This window comes from Malania oleifera, chromosome 6 (assembly GCF_029873635.1).
Source record: "Malania oleifera isolate guangnan ecotype guangnan chromosome 6, ASM2987363v1, whole genome shotgun sequence".
In the NCBI taxonomy this organism is placed as follows: Eukaryota; Viridiplantae; Streptophyta; class Magnoliopsida; order Santalales; family Ximeniaceae; genus Malania; species Malania oleifera.
In genome coordinates this window covers 79,587,393-79,607,658 of record NC_080422.1, presented here as the reverse complement: position 1 = coordinate 79,607,658, position 20,266 = coordinate 79,587,393, and the positions used below count along the sequence as shown (strand labels likewise).

General features: G+C 36.1%; 1 protein-coding gene across 2 annotated transcripts; it reads left to right on the top strand.

Annotated features, from left to right (window-relative positions):
- Positions 1–3,145: 3,145 nt before the first annotated feature.
- Positions 3,146–18,948, top strand: LOC131157304 (omega-amidase, chloroplastic). Of its 2 annotated transcripts, none has more exons than XM_058111358.1 (10): positions 3,146–3,524; positions 12,751–12,867; positions 13,027–13,251; positions 13,419–13,512; positions 14,474–14,548; positions 15,114–15,192; positions 17,199–17,214; positions 17,692–17,772; positions 18,040–18,122; positions 18,549–18,948. In XM_058111358.1, exons 1-10 carry the CDS (start codon positions 3,267–3,269, stop codon positions 18,622–18,624), a joined length of 1,104 nt encoding a protein of 367 aa, XP_057967341.1. In that variant the 5' UTR covers positions 3,146–3,266; the 3' UTR covers positions 18,625–18,948. The 2 variants fall into 2 exon arrangements, 1 of the variants encoding a protein (XP_057967341.1); XR_009137247.1 differs by having other exon boundaries at positions 3,180–3,524; positions 17,199–17,278; positions 18,549–18,611.
- Positions 18,949–20,266: the final 1,318 nt, after the last annotated feature.

Sequence of the window (20,266 nt, the reverse complement as noted above, 5' to 3'; positions counted from 1 at the left end):
TTTGGGTCTGTTTTTCGAGCGACTTGAACCATTTCTAAGGTTTTCGATCGTTCCGGATCCAACCACACTATCCATTTGAGTTAATTTCATCTCTAAATTAGTGAGTTGAGATGTCAAATGAAAAGAGCTCAAAAATCGAAATGTTCAACGGAAATAATTTCGGTTTCTAGAAGATGCAGATAGAAGAAGATTATTTTTTTGGGAAGGAATTGCACTTACTGTTGAAGGGTAAACCAACATCCATGAATGAGGATGAGTGGGAGTTGCTTGATCGAAAAGCCCTCGGAGCCATCAGAATGACGTTGTCGAAATCTGTGGCGTTCAATATCAAGCATATATCATCCACCAAGTCTGTGATGGATGCGCTCTATAATATGCACGAGCAGTCTTCAGCCGCAAACAAGGTACATCTCATGAAAAGACTGTTTACTATGAGCATGTCTGCAGGTGAAAGTTTCAGCACACATTTGAATAATTTGAACGAGTTGTCGGATCAACTCGCCTTAGTCGGGATAACGTTTGATAATGAGATTTGTGCCCTACTGATTCTCAGTCAGTTGCCTGAAAGTTGGAATTGTGTTTTTACTGCCATCAGTAGCTCCATAGGAAAATTGAAGCTTGTATACGATGAGGTCGTTAGCATGATTTTGACGGAGGAAATCAGAATGCAGTCGAACCATGACTCCATTTCGAGTTCAGCCTTGAACATGGAGAGTCGAGGCAGAGGAAACAGGCATGGAAGATCAAATAACCATGGCAGATCTAGGCCCAGGCAGTCTAAATCCAGAAATCCTAGAGGTACTCAGGACACAGGTTCTCAGAGCACAAAAGTTATTGAATGTTGGAACTATGGAAAAAATGGTCATTATAAGAACCAGTGTAGAAGTCAGAAGAAAGAATATGAGACGAGAGTAAAGACAGAAGCAAATATTGCTTCCGAAAATGATGATTTGTTGATTTTCTCTTTGGAGAGCAAGCGAGAGTCTTAGGTTTTAGACTCCAGAGCCTCATTTCATGCCACTTGCCGCGGAGATTGCCTGGAGGAGTATACATCAGGTAATTTCGGTAAAATATATTTGGGCAATGATCAACCTTCTAACATTGTCAGTAAGGGGACAGTGAAGATCAATATAAACGGGTCAATATGGAAGCTGAAGGATGTTAGATATATTCTAGACCTGAGAAGGAATTTGATCTCAGTTGGTCAGCAGGGAGATGAGGGATACACGATGAAATTCATTGGCGATGAATGGAAAGTTTCAAAGGGTGTACTAACGATTGCGCGAGGTAAGAAAAACGGAACACTTTTTCTAATCTCCAATGCCTTCATGTCTATTTCAGTTGCTGCAAGAAATGATGACAGCAACATCTGACACCAACGACTCGGTCACATGAGCGAGAAGGAACTCAGGGTGATGCACTCGAAGGAAAAATTGAGTGGTCTACAGTCAAAACAGATTGACATGTGTGAGGATTGCATAGTCGGGAAACAGGAAAGGGCCAATTTCCAGATAAACACCCATGCCCCAAAGAAGAAGAGACTAGAATTAGTCCACTCAGAATGTGTCGGGACACAATAGCAGAATGTTGAGAATCCTCAAGTGGAGGAACCAGTGGAGTAGATCGTCACACCACCGCCTCCTACTTCAACTCCGGAGCTTAGGAGATCTACTCGGTCCCATGTACCAAATAGAAGGTATATTAATTACTTACTTCCTACAGATGGAGGAGAGCCCGAATGCTATGATGAAGCATGTAAGGTGGCAGATACGAGTAAGTGGGAGCTTACGATGAAGGATGAGATGAAGTCCCTCACCTCCAACAGAACGTGGGAACTAGCTGAGTTGCCCAAAGGCCTTCACAACAAGTGGGTGTATAGAATCAAAAAGGAGCATGACGGCTTCAGAAGTTACAAGCCTCGGCTATTAGTCAAAGGCTTCGAACAGAAGGAAGAATTTGACTACATCGACATCTTTGCATCAATTGTGAAGCTGACAGCCATCAGATTGGTCCACAGGAATCGAGCAGACAGGAAGGTGGTGAGTATAGAGAAACTGAAGTTGTATTTGATTTCAGTTGGTCTTCATGCTTGAAGACATATTTTGAGCACATCATTTATTCATGATATTAGTTGAGGAGGCGTCTCTGTCTCCAAGTGGGAGATTGTTGTAGTTGGAGCCAGGAGATAACTAGGAGCTGGAGCTGAGTTGGAAACACTCTCCATTTATTTTGATTTTATCCTAATGGATGAAACTCCCAAATTTGTAATTTAATGTATTAATTGTGATTTAAATATTAGTCCTATAAATAGAGAGCTGAGGAATGTGATATGTACATAAGTGAGAAACTCAAAGAGCAGAGAGAAGAAAGAGAGGAAGAGAGAGAGTGAGAGTTGTAATTTTCCGGCGAATAGTGAATTTGTAGTGTATGCTTTGTGGACGTAGATCGATATTGACCAAACCACGTTAAAATTTTGGTGTCATATCTTTTTGGTTGTTCACAGGTTCCTAATAGAAAAATCGTATGAGTTATATATAATTGTTGTTATGAATTAGTCTGATCTTTATATCATGGTCTTTTTTTTTTTTTCAATTAATTTTGTTACAAAAAAAGGGTTTTTTTTTTTTTTTTAATCTTTGCAGTGATCCTACTATTGACAATAAAATATTGTGAAAACTCAAAAAATTTATTTTTACTTTTAATTGCCGTCATCGATTTAAATATGAAATTGAATATTATGATTTGAATTATGAACTTCTTTTTCATTTTTACATAATTTATTTATAATTATAGATACAAATATATTAAATTTTAAAAAGCTAATATATATATATATATATATATATGTGTGTGTGTGTGTGTGTGTGTGTGTGTGTGTGTTCAAAATAGATAGTACAAACAATTGAAATTTTGATAATTCATGTTATTTATGTGTCTTTAAATTAATTAATTTTATAAAAACATATTTAAGTGTATAACGAGTTGTAACATGTAATTCTATATAACATAGTTATAAACAATCGGACCACAACACATAAGGCCGTAAGGCCTGCATTTCATTTCACGGAAAGCCCAATGGGCCTGCGTTTTGCCAAGTTACTGCTTCAAGGCCTAAGGCCCTTAAGGCCCAGTAGCCCGGGAACCCCTGCGGGCCCCCAAATCCAAATCACCAATTGCAATTCCTACTGCGGCGTCTGTGTGTGTGTGTGTGTGTCTTCCTCTCCCTCTCACAGTGACGGGATCATCTCTACAGTGGGGGCCACTGGATGCTCCGTGGTTGCGCAGCGATGTCCAGGACTTTTTCGCTGCCTTCGGCGCTTTCCTCTCTTCAGAACTGCACTCTGTCCTCCTATTATTGCCCCTTCATCTCCTCCATCAACTCCCCAAACCCTACTCTCACTCGCAGACCGAAACAGCTCTTGAAGTCAATCCACACCGTTTCTGCAGCTATGGCCTCCGCCTTCAAGTCCGAACAAGCTAGGGTTCCTCCTGCTCTTCCGCTGCCCCAGCCCCCCATCACTAAGGCAACTTCTAATTCCTTTTCATTAGTTTTCAGCCATTTCTGCTATCTGTTGTTCATTTGCTTGTTTCCGTTTTCGTCGCTGATCGTGTGCTGAGTTCTTTGATTTAGTATTTCTCCGTCACTGGAGTCGCTCTGAGTTGTGTTGAGGTGCCGCTGCTGTTGTTATTTGATTTTTCTGAATACAGAACAACCTGTTGGAAATTGTGCACAATCTCTGTCAACTTAAACCTATGCGTGAGGTTGAACGAACTAACTAAGCCTTTCGATGCGTGGTTGTGTGTGCTGGGTCTCAGTGCGGACGAATAGCTGGTCCAATGGTTCTTCAATGAATGAGGGTTTTACTGGATTCAATCATGGATATTAATTGAAATTTCACTGTAAAGAATTCCTATTCAAAGTAATTTACTTGTTACACAATGACAAACACAAGCCACAGACTGCCCTCACATTTAACATTGGGAGCACAATTAATTAACTCAAACAAACAATTTCTGCTCTATTCGTGCTCCTAAAAAGGAAATTTTCATCAGGAATCGGGATCTGTTGAAGCTGCTCTATCTCTGGTGAATTTCTTCTCTTTATACTTTCTTTCTGGACTCATTATTCGCTCTCTTCCCCCCCCCCCCCCCTTTTTTTTTTCTATGCTTCCATTTTACTTCAAGGAAGCTTTCCACACATCCCTCTCCAATTTGAGTAGGTTGATTATGTCGTATATTGCTTCCGGCCAGTTTTGATGTTCAAACAAAAAAAGTGAGGGAAAGAAAGGGGGTGGCAGTTGCCACCTTTTAGTTGGCCTGTCATATCTACTGGAGGCATGTGGATTTTCTTTACATTTGGTAGCCCCATTTTTTAAAAGATAAACAAAGAATTATATTAAAGGAAGAAAGAGAGTTCCAGTATACCAGGAGGAAGACAAGGTGTTCTCCTGTGAAAAAGAAGAATAAGAGAACAAATGCAGCAGCGCTGGCCAATCTCTTTGCATGTCAACCAACCTCGCTCCTTGAATTCCACCAAGAGAACACCAAAGTGAAACTAGAAAGACTAGTCTAATCCAAACCAACTCTGCAGGAGTCCTATGACCTTTAAAAATCCTGGAATTCAGCTTCAACAAAATATGCCAAATAGCTGCAAATATGGCACATTTCTGAAGAAGCTTCCCCTCCTTACTACTATCTATAGCAAAGAAGTTTTTTAAAAAGAGTTCTTCCAAAGAAGGACAAGTTCAATTCTCCCAAAAAAATTCAAACAAGTGGACGTCTAACTTCACCATGGATCAAAAGAAAGCACCGTGCCAAAAAAAAAAAAGGTCATTATTCATTTGGAAATAACTCCAAAGAAGGATAAACCTTATTCCAAACAACTTAACCTCTTCACATGGACCAAAAGAAAGAAAAATGTCAAAAAAAAAGCGCCATCTTTCTTGCTATATTGAAAACAAAGAACACAAAAGTCTGGAGATGAAGCTTTATTTGGTCCTTTTACTTGTAACAGATCATTAGTGTTAATCCTGTTAACAGCCACAAACTAGGAGAAAGCCTGATTTTGCAATGGATCTTAGCTTTCCAAATAAAAGAGCTTAAAGGAAAATGCTCACTACTTGAACCATTGGTTAAGTAATCAAAGAAGGATTTTACAAGATAAAACTCCGAGGGCATCTATTCACGGATTTGAAAGCCATAAAAATCTAATTTTAATTATTATTATTATTATTTTTTTTTGCAAAAATAGCTGAAAGCTAACAATAGAGACATAAAGCTAGCAACCTAAACAAATGCATAATCATAATATGTACAACAACGAAAATAGAAGGCGTAAAACATAAATGATAGCAAACAACCTAATTTTATATTTTAAGTTCGGATGAATAGAAGGGTGCTCTTTCTTCATTGGGTTGTGTCACAAGCCAAGCTTGTTTAGGGCATTGTGTGCATGGGATGAGTTACAATCATGCAAATAGTAAAATAGATTTTGTCAATTGAGTGCACCAATGTCGTAACGTTGAATGGGAGTATGACTTAGTTATATTTTGATGTTTTCTAGTGCCATAGTTAAAATACGCATGTAAAACTCTTTTGGGGAGGATGGGCATTGATCAATCTTGTAAAGTTTACTAGCATTTTGTAAATTTGTTTGACTTACTATCCTCACTCGATAAACATGTGTTGCCTATGGAAGTGTTGTTAATGAATTATGTTGCTTCGATGTTTACCACATACATGTCATTTGCTTACATGAATTAATTACTACTTCTGCATACTTTTCATTCAATTATTGTGAATGTGTTTTTTTGTGATAAATTGCAGTATACTTAGCTAATTACTTAAGCGAGTGTGCTTTAGATAATGGTGCACAACCCTCCATAATGTGTGAAGTATTTGACCTGTGGCAGTTGGTACCAGAGCCTAGTTAATTGCTACGTGAATTTGGTTGCCTTTGTAGCGAGATTGTGTAAAGCATTAGTAAAAGACCATGGCAACCAATACCAAGAGAATTGAGGTATTAGAGGCATAGACTAAGACAACCAACAATGTGGCCATGGAGATGGCTAAACTTGTTGACCATGATGATGCATTGGAGGGATCGCAAAAGCATCGACAAAGTTCTATTGTGGAGATGTTAGAGGACTTCCACGCTACTATAGAAGCTTTATAAATCTAGTTATGGGATTTGAATGCCAAGATGAACCTGGTGGTTTGTGCTATGGGAGATTCCACCACTATGGAGATAGAATATAGAAAAAACAAAGGTGCCAGAACCCAAAGCGTTTGGTGGTGCTTGTGCTGCTAAGGAGTTAAAGAACTTCTTATTTGACATAAAACGATACTTTGCATGGCAAGGACCAACTCTAAGGAGGCGAAAGTATCCATGGCGATAATGTATTTGAGTGGTTATGCTAAGCAGTGGTGGCGTACCAAGTACGATGAAATAGGGAATGGATTTTTTGTAATTGATTGTTGGGGCAGCCCTAAAGAGAGACCTCATGGCCTAATTTTTTCATGAGAATGTTGAGCACAATACTCGAAGTAAACTGCGAGGCCTTAAGCACACTGGTACAATAAGGGAATATGGGGAACAATTCTCTGCTTTGATGTTGGATATCCGAGACATGTCAAAGAAAGACAAGCTATTCTATTTTCTTGAGGGGTTGAAATTGTGGGTAAAGGCAAAATTACATCGACAAAGAGCTCAAGACTTGCCTTTCACAAAGGTTGCTGTGTAATTCTTGACCAACTACGGTGGAGAGAGTTCCCCATTGTCCAAAGAGTGGTATAGGTGGAAACAATGGAAAGTTTTTTTGACGTGAAAATCCAAAAGTTAGTAAGATAACACCAAGGCATTAACTTCAATGGAAGTTTCGTCATTTCAATCTTTCAATGCATTTAGTTATACGGGTAAGAGTAGTCAAGCAAGTGACTATGAAGCTTGGACAGTGGACAGGACATGCAAATTTCATAATCATGTTGGTAGATGATTTCCAAGTGCTGCTTGGAATAGAATTCTTGCAGGAGACTAAGGCGGTACTGCTACCATTTACTAGTTACCTTTGCTTAAGAAGGGGTGAACAGATGTACCTTGCCACGCTAATGGTAAATGAAGATGTAGGCCAAGAGTAGGTGCCTACTGCCATTCAAGTTGTGTTGGATGAGTATAAAGTTGTGTTGCTAGAAAAGTTACCCTTGCCTTCATGATTGGGTGTGGAGCATGAGATCAAATTGTTACCAAGGGTAAGCTGCCTGCTAAAGGATCATATTAGATGGCACCTCCAAAGTTAGTAGAGTTGAAGAAGCAACTTGATGAGTTATTGCAAGCGGGCTATATACTTTTTTGCAAAGCACCATTCAAAGCATCGGTGTTGTTTCAGAGGAAATATAATGGGAGCATGCGGATGTGTGTGGACTACTATGCATTCAACATGATGACTGTATGCAACAATTATCCCATTCAACTAATTGCTGATTTGTTTAATTACTTAAGTTAGTACTTGATCAAACTTGACTTGCGGTCAGGCTACTAGCAGGTGAGGATAGCAGATGGTGATGGGTCGGAGATCACTTGCATGACACAGTATAGGACATGTGAAATCTTGGTGATGCCCTTTGGGTCGACATTTGTGCTAGCAACATTTTGCATACTGATGAACCAGTTATTTCATAAGTACCTTAACAAGTTTTTCATGGTATACCCAGATGACATTGTTGTCTACAGTTTCACTTTGGAGGAACATAAAGAGCATTTACGGAATGTGTTCAATAGGCTAAAGGAGAACAACCTTTATGTGAAGATAGAGAAGTGCTCTTTTGCTCAGAGGAGCGTCAAATTCCTTGGTTTCGAGCAAGGTCATATCTGAATAATATGGAAAAGATGAGAGTCATCCAATATTGGAAGATCCCAACGACAGTGAAGGAACTGCTTTCCTTGGACTTGCCAACTATTACCAAAAGTTCGTGAAGGAGTACTCGAGGAGAATTACCTCGTTGCAAAATTACTAAAGAAGGGTCATAGGTGGAACTGGACAGAGAAGTGCTAGGGAGCCTTTGACAACTTGAAGGATACCATGACGAGAGATCCAGTACTTGCTCATCCGAACATCATGAAACTCTTTGAAGTATAGATAGATGCATCTGACTATGCCTTTGGTAGAGTCTTGTTACAAGATGGACATATCCTATTGCATACAAGAGTCATGAGTTTAGTGCAGTTGAATGGAGGTATACAACTCAAGAGAAGGAAATACTAGCAGTGATACATTGTCTTCACGTGCGGCAACATTACTTATGTAGGTTAAATTTTGTGGTGAAAATAGATAATTTGACTATTAGCCACTTCTTTACACATCCAAAGTTATCACCCAAGTAGGCTCGTTGGCAAGAATTTTGAGCAAAGTTAGATTTCTCAGTTGAGTACTAGGAGAGATAAATGAACGAAGTCACAAATGGATTGAGCAAGAAGGCTGAGCTTGTGCCGTTACAGATGGCATCACACTTGACAGTAAGGTTACCACGTCAATGTGGGAGTGCATTAAGGAGAACCTTGCTAAAGACCCAATTGCTTAAAACCTCATAAAGTTGGTGGAAGAGGGCAAATCACACCATTTCTAGTTAGAAAATGGAGTGCTAATGACATATAATAACTGGCTCTTTGTGCCTCGAGATGGAGATGTAAGGAAGACATTGCTAAAAGAGTGTTATGACACTATGTGAGCGGGCCATCTAGGTTAGTGTTGCACTTTGGAATTGTTGAAGTAGAGGTATTATTGGCCACACATGTGATGAGGTGGTCAGAGTATAGTTGAACTTATCTCACCTACTAGCAAGACAAGGTAGAGCAAAAGAAAATTGTAAAACTGTTGATGTCTCTTCAAGTACCATCGAGACCGTGGGAGAGTGTCTCACTTGACTTCATCACCAACTTGCCTAGAGTTGGATACGTTGGGTCTATGCTCGTGGTTAGACAGCTTTTCGAAGTACGATACTTTCATACTCACACCAAAGTATTGTTCGACCGTGGAGGCAACACAATTGTTCTCTAAACATATTGCAAAGAATTGGGGTATTCCCTTAGACATTGTCAATGACCAAGATTCAAGATTCATAAGCAAATTCTAGAAAAAACTTTTTAGAATTTTTGGTTCATGGTTTGACATTTCTTCAAACTACCGTTCATAGACAAACGGGCAAATAGAGAGATTCAACGAGCTACTAGAGAAGTAGTTGTGCCATTCATTACCGCCAATCAGAAGAATTGGACACAACTACTCGATATGGCTCAATTTTGTTTCAATGTCCAAAAGATCTCAACAACCAAATAAGAGTCCTTTAGAGCTTTGGTACAAGTCAACAACTGTTCTTAACTCAAGCAAAGGATGAATCGTACAAAGGAAAGAGTGCAAGAGCATACATCTTCACCCAAGAATGGAGACAGAATGTAGAGATTGCCTGAGTGTACCTAGAGAAAGTTCCAAGCAAATGAAGAAGTGGGCAGATCAGGTGAGAAGACCGTTGTACTTCAATGTGGGTGACTTGGTGCTTGTTAATATCCATCCTAAACATATCAAGTCATTACAGGGTCAAGATAGGATACTACTTCACAAATATGAAGGATCAATCCCCATCTTGGTTAGTTGGGAGGCCTCTTACAAGGCATCTTGTGTTTCACGTCAGCTACCTCAAGCCATTTAACATCGACATCAAAGAACCAAGCGGAACCCAACCAACTAGAGCACAATTGAAGATAGTGCAACCTGACAAAAGAGAAGCTGAAGTCATCCTTGCAGACAGAGTTCACATCATTAAAGAAGAAACAACTTGAGTTCTTAGTGAAGTGGAAAAACCTTGGAGACGAAAGAATCATCTAAATGTTAGTAAAAGGCTTGCAATTGTTTGTGGACAAAGTTGAAGAGTACCTAGCTTCAAAGTCTACTAGGACGTCAATCTCATAAATGGGGGAGAATCTCATGAGCCAATCTTGTTTAGGGCATTATGCTTGCCTATGACGGCTTTCCTTGTGTGCATGGGATGGGTTACCATCATGTAAATAGTAGTGTAAGTTTTATGAATTAACTATTTCAATGCCTTAGTATAGAATGGAAGTATGACTCCTCTGTCATTTTGATGTTTCCAAGTGCCAGAAATAAAATAGCATATGAAGTTCTTTAGAGGAGGGTGAATGTTCATCAATCTTGTAAAACAAATTAGTATTTTGTAAACATGTTTAGCCTACATGTCTTTCCTACTAAACAAACGTTGCCTACGTTGTTGTTGATGAACTACGTTACTTCAATGTTTACAGTGTGCTTGTCCTTTGCTTACATGAAGTACTTATTGCTTCCATTTACTTTTCATTCAATTGTTGTGAATACGTTCTTGTGGTAAACCGTGATATACTTTGGCTGACTAGTTAAGCAAGACTGGTTTAACTAGTGCTGCATAACCTTTCACAAGGTGTGAAGTATTTGACCTGTGACAAGTTGGGTGAGGAAGAGGGAGTGGGGTGAGAGTTCATATTACATTATCTAGGTTTGTCTTTGTTATGTAGTGTTTGAGGACTTGTCTTTTTTTTTTTATTCTTTTGGTCTTTGTTTAATGTTCTTGTAATGGTGTAATTGGTGATAGCTAAGTAGGTCGGAAAGGGTTGAGGGACTTTTTTTAGTTGAGCATGGGGGGGAGATGAGACCATCTTTGTGAATTTGGAGATTGTTCGTAAGCCCTTAGGACAGAAGCTTCAATCTCATAAGTTTGTTGTTTTCGAATATTGTCTTTTTGGATAAGTGGTTATAGCATTTTCTTTAAAAGCCAGCTCTTTTTGACTTAAAGTTCTTAAGAGTCTAATTGGTTTGAAATGAAATGGGTGGCTAGGTGGGATGCTAATATTGAAAATGGAGTTTCTCATTAAAGCTTGTGGAAATTTGTCTTGCAGATTTCGCTCTTTTTTTCCCTCATATTATATATAAAGTGGGGCATGGTTTGTAGGTTCATTTTTAGGAGGATTTAAAAATACCTTTGCTCTTTTTTGTAATATTATTGAGTCCCAATCCTCCTATGGTTTCTTGTTTGATTATTGATGGTGATTGTCTATTTCGTCTTCCCTGAAATTTCATTTTCATAGGAATCTTAATGATTTTTATTCTTATTTGATTCCTTCCTCTGTAATTCATTCTCTTGATAATTTTATTTTTTTAGAAAGCAAAGTGACCCTTTCATATGATACTTAGAAATTATTGAAACAAAAAAGAGAGGCAAACTTGACACTAAAATAGAGACTGAAAATTGTTGGAGGTCATGTTTTGTCCTTGATTCAAATAACAATTAAAGATATGATTAAAGTCATATAAATGTAAAAAGAATATAAATTAAAAAATATTATAATAAAAAATAGAAACCAATTATAATTTTTTTTTTTATTAACATATTTCTAACCTCACTTTTTAGTGCTGCAAGAACAATCGTTGTGCATGACAATTGAAAAATGGTAAAAGAAAAATATTTTTTGAATGCCTGTAATTATTTTTTTTTCAATTTTTTTTATAAATTTATGGATATGTTTATTTTAGTTATATTTAAATTCATGGTCATTTTATTTTTATTTTAATTAAAAATGATGAATATAATAAATGACTTAATCCATAAAAGTCAATTCTAAAGATTAAAGTACTATAGCAATTGAGAATCATAAAATCTAGTTTTTAGTTTAGCAAAAATGGAGAATAGAAACAGAATTGAGCAACATAAACAAATGCATTTTTATAACTTGTTTCGTCATTGTACATGAAAAAGAGAGAATTAAAAGATAGAAATGATACCAAATGGTCCCTAAGATTCCCTTTAATATAGTGTTTGGGCGCATGGATTTGGAAGAAACTCAATGCATGTTTGTAATATATTTTATCCAAATCCACACAAATTCAAACCCAAGGTTCGAATTCCATGCTTCCAAATGTTGGGTAAGGCTAAGCCTTTTGTGTGGATGATCATTCTTAGCATTATTAACAAGTACAATCTATTATAAATTAGAAGGCCTCATAATGCTTTCTCTTGGTGTATGTATTATATGCTATGCTAGCAGTGAGTTCCATGCCTATCCCTTTCCGTAACTTGGGGTTCATGGAATAAGCTCCTTAGTTTGTTTGGCGAGTGTTGCGTGTGCCGTAGTTGCTAGTTCTTTGGAGGCTTCTTTTGCTGATCGCTTTTAGAGGTTTTAGGATCTAGGAAACAAGGTGATTAAGGTGCTATGCAATTTTTGTTGTTTTATGGGTGGTTTGGCTTCAGAGAAATGTTCACATTTTATATGGTCACTCAATGCCTAATGATTTGATTTGATTTGATTTGGAACAGCGTCATTTTTTTATTTTTTATTTTTGCAGCCCCATGTGTATTCTCTTTTGGTTTAGGTTGTTTTAGTTCTTCTGATATTTGGCCTGATTGATGGGCTGTGTTATTTTCATTTTTTTAATGGTTTATAAAAAAAAAACCTTTAATTATTACTTTTTCATATTTTTGGTATTGTTTAGGAGGATTTCTTGCCCTCATATTTTCTTCCTTCTCTCAAATTTTTTATATAAAAAAACTGGAACTGAAGTTGTCACTAGTCTAAAATTGAGAATTGGGATTGTGACTACATTCCCTTACTTTTGTTGTGGAGTGCTGAAACGAATTCTGCATTTGCTTCTAATACTTTTAGGCACGTCTCTATGTAGTGCAATTCTGAACGCTTCCTTTCGTTTATTTCAGTTCAAAATTGCCCTCTGCCAACTGTTAGTGACTGCAGACAAGGAGAGGAACATTGCTCATGCTCGCAAGGCGATTGAGGAAGCCGCAGAGAAGGGTGCTCAGCTTGTTCTTCTTCCTGTAAGTTAAATTATTTAGTTATATGCCAGACATGCAAAATTTGAAATAACAATTTACTCTAATAACATAATTTTATTTTGAATGTTATATATATTTTTTTCTCAGAAAATAGGTAAAGGATACTGATTTAGTGTTGGGATTGCCCCTCTTTTATGTCAGGAAATATGGAACAGTCCATATTCAAATGATAGTTTTCCAGTTTATGCTGAGGATATTGATGCTGGTGGTGATGCATCTCCTTCAACCACAATGTTGTCTGAAGTTTCTCAGAGTTTGCAAATCACAATAGTTGGTGGGTCTATACCAGAACGTTGTGGGGATCATTTGTATAATACCTGCTGTGTCTTTGGTACTGATGGAAAGCTGAAGGCTAAACACAGGAAGGTATGTGGCAAAGCTATTCTAACATTCAGTAACACCTAATCAAACAGTTAAGACAGTCAGTTTGCTATTCAAGATGAAAATTGATTTATTTTTAAATGCCTTTGAAATGCAACATAAAAATTTTCTTTGTGATTACACCTTAGACATAAAATTTTGATTGCTTGCAGATACATCTTTTTGACATTGATATTCCTGGGAAAATCACCTTTATGGAATCAAAGACTCTTACAGCAGGGGAGAGTCCAACTATTGTGGACACAGGTTTGGTGTGTCTGCTGAGGAAATCTTTTATCATACATATTGTAACTGCCTCTTATATCTTCTAAAAACACTAAATGGATGCTTGGAATGAGACCTTCAGTCACTGCTTAATTGGTTTTGTTTTCTCTTGTAAAAATTAATGATTAATTTTTTTTTTTGTTTCTCAGGTGAATAATATTCAAGTGAGAATGTCCTACCAAAATGAAAATGATATTTAAGTTGAGAATGTAGATGAATCTTTTTTTTTTTTTTTTTTGCCCCAATTAGCTTTGGTACATACCTCTAATGCACGGAACTCCAAACTAGTTAGGTGGAGTTTGAAAGTCCTTGGTAATTGAATTTGTCTGTATAGGCTTTCACTACATCTGGACAGAATTTGGTCGTCTGGTAGGTAGACAGACAAAAAATTTACCACTATAATATGGAAACAAGGTACCTTACTGGAATGCACAATGGATTTATGTTAAATGTTGAGAAAAAAATTGCTAGACTAAAAACATGACGCTTCAGTTGTATTTATCTAAATTCCCATGTAGAACACTATTGGCTTGTTCAGTTTCATGAGATGTCTGAACATCCCATTTCTCTGTCTTTGCAATTCAGTTTGGCCCTATTGCGGGATTCAGTATTTGTTGCTTTGAAAATTATTTTTCTATGGACAGAACAAATGGTTCTTGTTTTGTGCATGTTTTCTTTCTTTTGCTAGATGACTAAATAATCAAAATGAGTAAATATAAGAGCACAGAGGATCTGACAGCCATCAAAATTTTCACTTGTTTATTTGTTACGATGTTGTTTCTTTGTATTGATTTCTCCTTTTGCAATTCTGGACTGAAATGGAAATGCAAACTTTACCTTTTAATTTCCAAGTATTTATTGTGAAATTTTAATTTGTTCATTTCTTTGTCTGTTGAACCATTTTTATATGCATTGGAAAATAACTGGTGTTTTTTATGTGCAGATGTAGGCCGTATTGGTATAGGTATATGTTATGACATTCGGTTCCAGGAATTAGCAATGATATATGCCGCAAGAGGTATGTTTCTTTTAGAATGAATTGTGAAAATTTTCACTTGTGACTTTGTCTGGCCCTAATATTCTGCTGCTTTCATGATGATATTGTTGCTCAACTTTAGTCCAGAATCCAGATGCTGATGTATCCATTAGTTTTGCCAATGGTCAGTTTATATGTATATGTATACACACACACACACACACACACACACATATATATATATTGCTTTGCTTATACTAGCACTTAATATGTGGTGATATTATTTGCTTTGCCTTTTGCATTGTGTATTAATCATGGTCTTTCGTTTCTTATTTATAGCCATTTTTTTTAATAAGCCGAAAAAATCCTTTGTCATAATGTTTATATTTTCCTCAAACTGATTGCTATAATGATGTTATTCTGTTAGTACTGGTTATCCTCTGTCTTGTGTTGTGGCCGTGACTATGATCCTTTGGATTGGATGTAGGTCGATTACTTGTTGTCCAAAACAGTTGTGTTTTAGTGAATGACTGTTGTTCTAGTATGAAGTTTCTACCAGTAGGAATTTATCGATCTAACATTAAGAATTTGTCAATTTGGATATCAGGTGCTCATTTACTATGCTATCCTGGTGCCTTCAACATGACAACTGGTCCATTGCATTGGGAACTACTGCAGCGAGCAAGGTAATATGTTGCTTTCTGTAGACTTGGAGAGGACTTGCTTTCTAGTCCTGCAATTTGGATCATTGGACCAAGAGGAATTTAAAATTATTTGCACTACCCGGACCACTGACAACCCTTATATTCATTTTCTTTAAATCCTTTCTGATGTTTGCGTTGCATGAAAACCATATGTTGATTCTGTTAACAGAGCAAAACTGAGTGCAGAGAGAAAAGTGTGGTCACTAGTTTAACCTATCATTGTTGGTATCATAATTCTGTCCTAAATTTTGCATTAACTGATTTATCAAGGAGATGTGTAATGCTGAATATCTCCAACTATGCTCTATGTAAAGGGTACATCCTTTTCTTGATGGTGTTGATTAGATAACTTATGAATGTGATATGACATCTGATTACTCTGAATAATAGAACTCCACTTTTGTTTTTCTCCATTGATTGTTGGGGAGTAGGATAAAAATTGAAGTTGGTGCATTAACTGATTTATCAAGGAGATGTTTAATGCTGAATATCTCCAACTATGCTCTATGCATAGGGTACATCCTTTTCTTGATGGTGTTGATTAGATTCCTTATGAATGCGATATGACATCTGATTACTCTGAATAATAGAACCCCACTTTTGTTTTTCTCCTTTGATTGTTGGGGAGGAGGATAAAAATTGAAGTTGGTTCATCATGTCTGTTGTGCCCCAGGCTAATCCCACTAGGTCAAGAAGTTTTGGGCTGGTCAACTAGCCCGAGATGCTTAAGTTGCTTGATATTAAGCTTTGCCCAAATTTACAAGCTGAACAAATCCTCCCTGGAAAATACATGACATTCTCGTCATGTCATGTCATTGATGAAGACTCACCTAAGTGGGATACAGATTCACTCTGCTGTACAATCATCTCCCCACAGGGCAAAACACCCCCACATCACTTGTTTGCCTCTCAAGTGGGTAACGTTGAGCCGAGTACCACCATGTTGCTCTAATATCCTTTGTAATGTTCTAGGCCAAGCCCATTTGCCCAAGAACTTTTGGGTTGATCAACTAGTCCAAAATGCTCAAGTAAAGTTGCTTGGCTGTAGGCTTGTGCACAAAATTTCCCCCAACTGACTGGACATGAGAATTAGATCACAATGTTTGAGCTTTATTTATGCTGTAATGACTTTGACAGTAAGATACTTAAGTATTTGGTGCTGCATAGCTTCATCAGCTGTGTTCTATACTAGCCACAAGCTGCATTTGCTTCATATTGACATATGATAATATGAGTTATTTGGTTAGATTGTATTTTGAAATGAGATTGTTATTAACCACATAATTTAATTAAAACTCCTTTTGCTGATTGTTGGAGAAAAAGCATTAATTGAACTCTCTCTTGTGTGCACTTACGTATATGTAATGCTCAAATGAGTGTTGAATGGATAACTATTGCTGCCTCTAGGAACAAATTTTGTCTCACATACAATGCCCCATTACTCATTGATTTTGAATGATTAAAGGGTATTGATGTTGAAGTGGGAGTCTTGACTTAATTTGCTTTAGCAAAATTGCTGGATGGTACCTATATGAAATTTGTATAAGATTTTTTTTTTTAAATCTTATTTGCAATATATGCATGCAACTATAATATGACATAATATGCATCATGCAATATATGTGTGCAACTATAATATAACATAATATGCATCATATGATGCATCCCTAACGGTTGATCTTTGTGGGTTTGATATGGATTATAGACAAATTTATAGTAAGCAAGCTACTCCATAAAGGGTTTTCTAAAATTTTTGGCCAAGATATGCAAAGGCCTTGTTGTTGTTGTAAGCTTATATCGTGCATTTTATGATTTATGCTTTTTTTGCTTACTGGTTAAATTATGCTTATCTTTATTTAAGGTTTGTTGTGTTTGGTTGCTAGAATTTTTTTTTCTTTCCTTGATTTGTGAACTTTACTTTGTTAAATTATTTGACACGGGGCTATGATCACTTGTGTTGATATGTTTGTTTGTTTCTCAATCTGCAGGGCAGCTGATGGTCAGGTATTGCAGGAAAAAACTCTACATTTTGTACCATGTTTGGGTTGCAAGCACAAGAGCTTTTTTTGTAATGTTGCTACACTGATATTTTAAGAAGTGCAGATTACACGTGTTGTCCTGGGACGTCAATTTGAATGGCCATTTATTCAAACTGCTTTTGATTGTCAAAATGAGCAAGTCATCTAATTTCTGTGTTGTGAATGATAAGTACCATATAGCTCAATTAAATTGGTGGAAGAGAGAGAGAGAGGAGGGGGGGATGGGGGACAATATTTCTCAGCACTTATTGTGCTGCTAAAGTCAATAAATCTTCTGAACTTAATATATAGTCTTCTGGGAAATGATTATGTTTTGGCTTTCAAAATGACCATTTTTATCTGTTATAGTGTAATCAATGTGTTATCAATAAAAGTACTTTCTCTTTCTCTCTAAACTCCTTCTAATGAAAGTTCCACATTGTTTGTTGGGGAAAATTGACAGTTGTACGTGGCAACATGTTCACCTGCACGAGATTCTGGCGCTGGTTATGTTGCTTGGGGACATTCTACCCTCGTTGGGCCTGTGAGTCTAACCAATGTCTTTGATGCTCCTTTTGTGTGTGTTGGATGTGTCTTTTTATTTTTCCAGTCACGGTCTAGATGATTTTAATTGCTGGTGTAGTTATTGTTTGCATTAATAAAAAAAAAAATAACATTCCAAAAGACAATTCTTTTTGGTTTAAAATTTTAGTTGTTTCTCCTTATTTCCGTATTGTGGAAGCTTCAGCTGCTTATCTTATATGGCTCAAGTGTGGAAGAACCGAAGAACTAACTAAATTGAGCATGGCAGTTTGGGGAAATACTTGCAACAACAGAGCATGACGAGACCATAGTCATAGCAGAGATTGATTATTCACTAATTGAGCTCCGAAGGTGACATGCTTACCACTTTATTAGAGAATTGATTTTGAGTGCTTTCAATTTGTCCTCAAAAGTTTTATTTGTTTCATGGAAGTGTCATTAAACTTGAAAGTCCATCTCTGTTCTTAACAATGTCGAACTGTTGTATCTGGTGCCGTGTGATTTTTACTTTTTATGCCTTTTCCCTCGCTTGTCATTCAAAACTTCTCATATTTCATGCGCGTTACCCTTTTTTAAGAAAAGGGGGCAGCATACTTGGTTGCACGGTTCTTTTGGTGCCCTGTAATAAGCAAATGCCTCCCGTAGGCTTTCAATTTGTAGCCACCCTCACATTGTGTTTGTTTCTTGGCTGGATTTGGTTAAAAAAAAAAATAAAGAAGACTTAATATTTGTATTTCTGTTTTTCTTAACACACCCTTTCTTAACTTGAATGTGCAGATCTAATCTCCCATTTCAGAAGCAAAGGCGAGGGGATTTGTACCAGTTGGTAGATGTTCAGAGGCTGGATTCTTAATTATTCGAGCGAGGATGATTTAGGAATTTGCCATAGAGTTTTGAAGGGTAAGTTGGAGGAGATCGATATTGCCAAAAACCTCAAATTCTTACTGCAAATGCTAGTCTGAAATCTTCACCCAATAAACAATGCTTGTTGGGGCGCTTGGATAATGTGATTAGAACAGTTGATACCATAAAGAAGTGTGCTTTGTTGGCATTGTCAGGTAACTGCTGCCCTAATTTAGCCTCCTAGACGAAGAACAATTTGGTTTCCTGCATGTGTGTGTTTGAGGAACATGTTTTGGTTTGGAATCCTCTTAATCAAAATATCTATTTAGTGCAAGGTGATGTTGAGCAGCGGTTTAGTAGGGCATGGACGGGGCATCACTCTAAAATTCACATAAAAATTAAATAAATAAAAAAAAATTATCTATTGAGGCACTTTGGAGCTTTCTTGCATTGTTAGCTATTTTTAGGATCCATTTGAAACTCAAGAAAATATCAAGAAATTTTCACGTTTAAAATAAATTTTTTATTTTTATTAATATTTAATAGAGAAAAAAAATATGAAAGAAAATATGTTTTTTTCTTATTTCTCTTTCCATTCATTTTCTCAAGTAAAATCTTTGATCCAAACATAGGCTCTGATTGGAATCTCGAAAATTTTAGAGAGGAAAGGAAAGGAAAATGTGCAGGAATTTACTTTTCATGTTTGGTTATGGACGAAAGTAAAAAAGTAAAAAATAAAAAATATATTAAATTAAGAAATGAAAATATAATTTTGCACACTATTGACATTGCTTTTTTTTTTAAAACAAAAAAAAAAAAATAATAATTATATTAAAATAAATTGCAAATTTTTAATAATATTTGATATAGAGGGAAAAAATAATGAAAAATTATTTTCCTTTCCTTTTCTTAACTAAACGCCTTGATTTAAAATTTTTAGGGTGGAATTGAATCAAGAAAAGGAAAGGGAAAATAAGAAGAAAATTTATTTTTCATTATATATATTTTTTATATGAAATACTACTAAATATAAAAATTTATTTTAATATGATTAAAATTTAGAAAAAATCAAATATTAATGATTTATAAAATTAATATTTCGGATTTGATATATTTTTTATTTATTTTTTATTTTTTTCAGTAATCAAACATGAAAATGTAGATTCTTTGTTATTTTCATTTCCTTTTTCTAATATATTTTAAATTCTAAGTGGGGCCTTAGTCAACAAGAATTTTCTTTGGGATTATGTTTACGTTGATGATTTCTTAATTTTCTATATAGATTTAAATAAAATTTAATATAATAGTAATAACAACAATTCAAGCCCAAAATCCTATTAGGTGAGGTGGATTATATCAATCTTTTCTTTGGGATTATGTTTATGTTGATGCTTTCCGAAATTTTCTATATAAATTTGAAAAAAAAATTAATATAACAATAATAATATCAAATCAAGCCCTTAATCTTATTAGGTGAGGGTGATTATATCGATCATGATAATTTCATTTAACAAATTCAAGATTATTAAATCCTTATTATCTAATTTCAAATTAGTTTACGAGTTTACTTTTATTGCCCTTGGCAATAACTATCTCACTTATCTTCACTGGTGTATTATTAGCCTTACGATACAAATGTCCAAACTATTTGA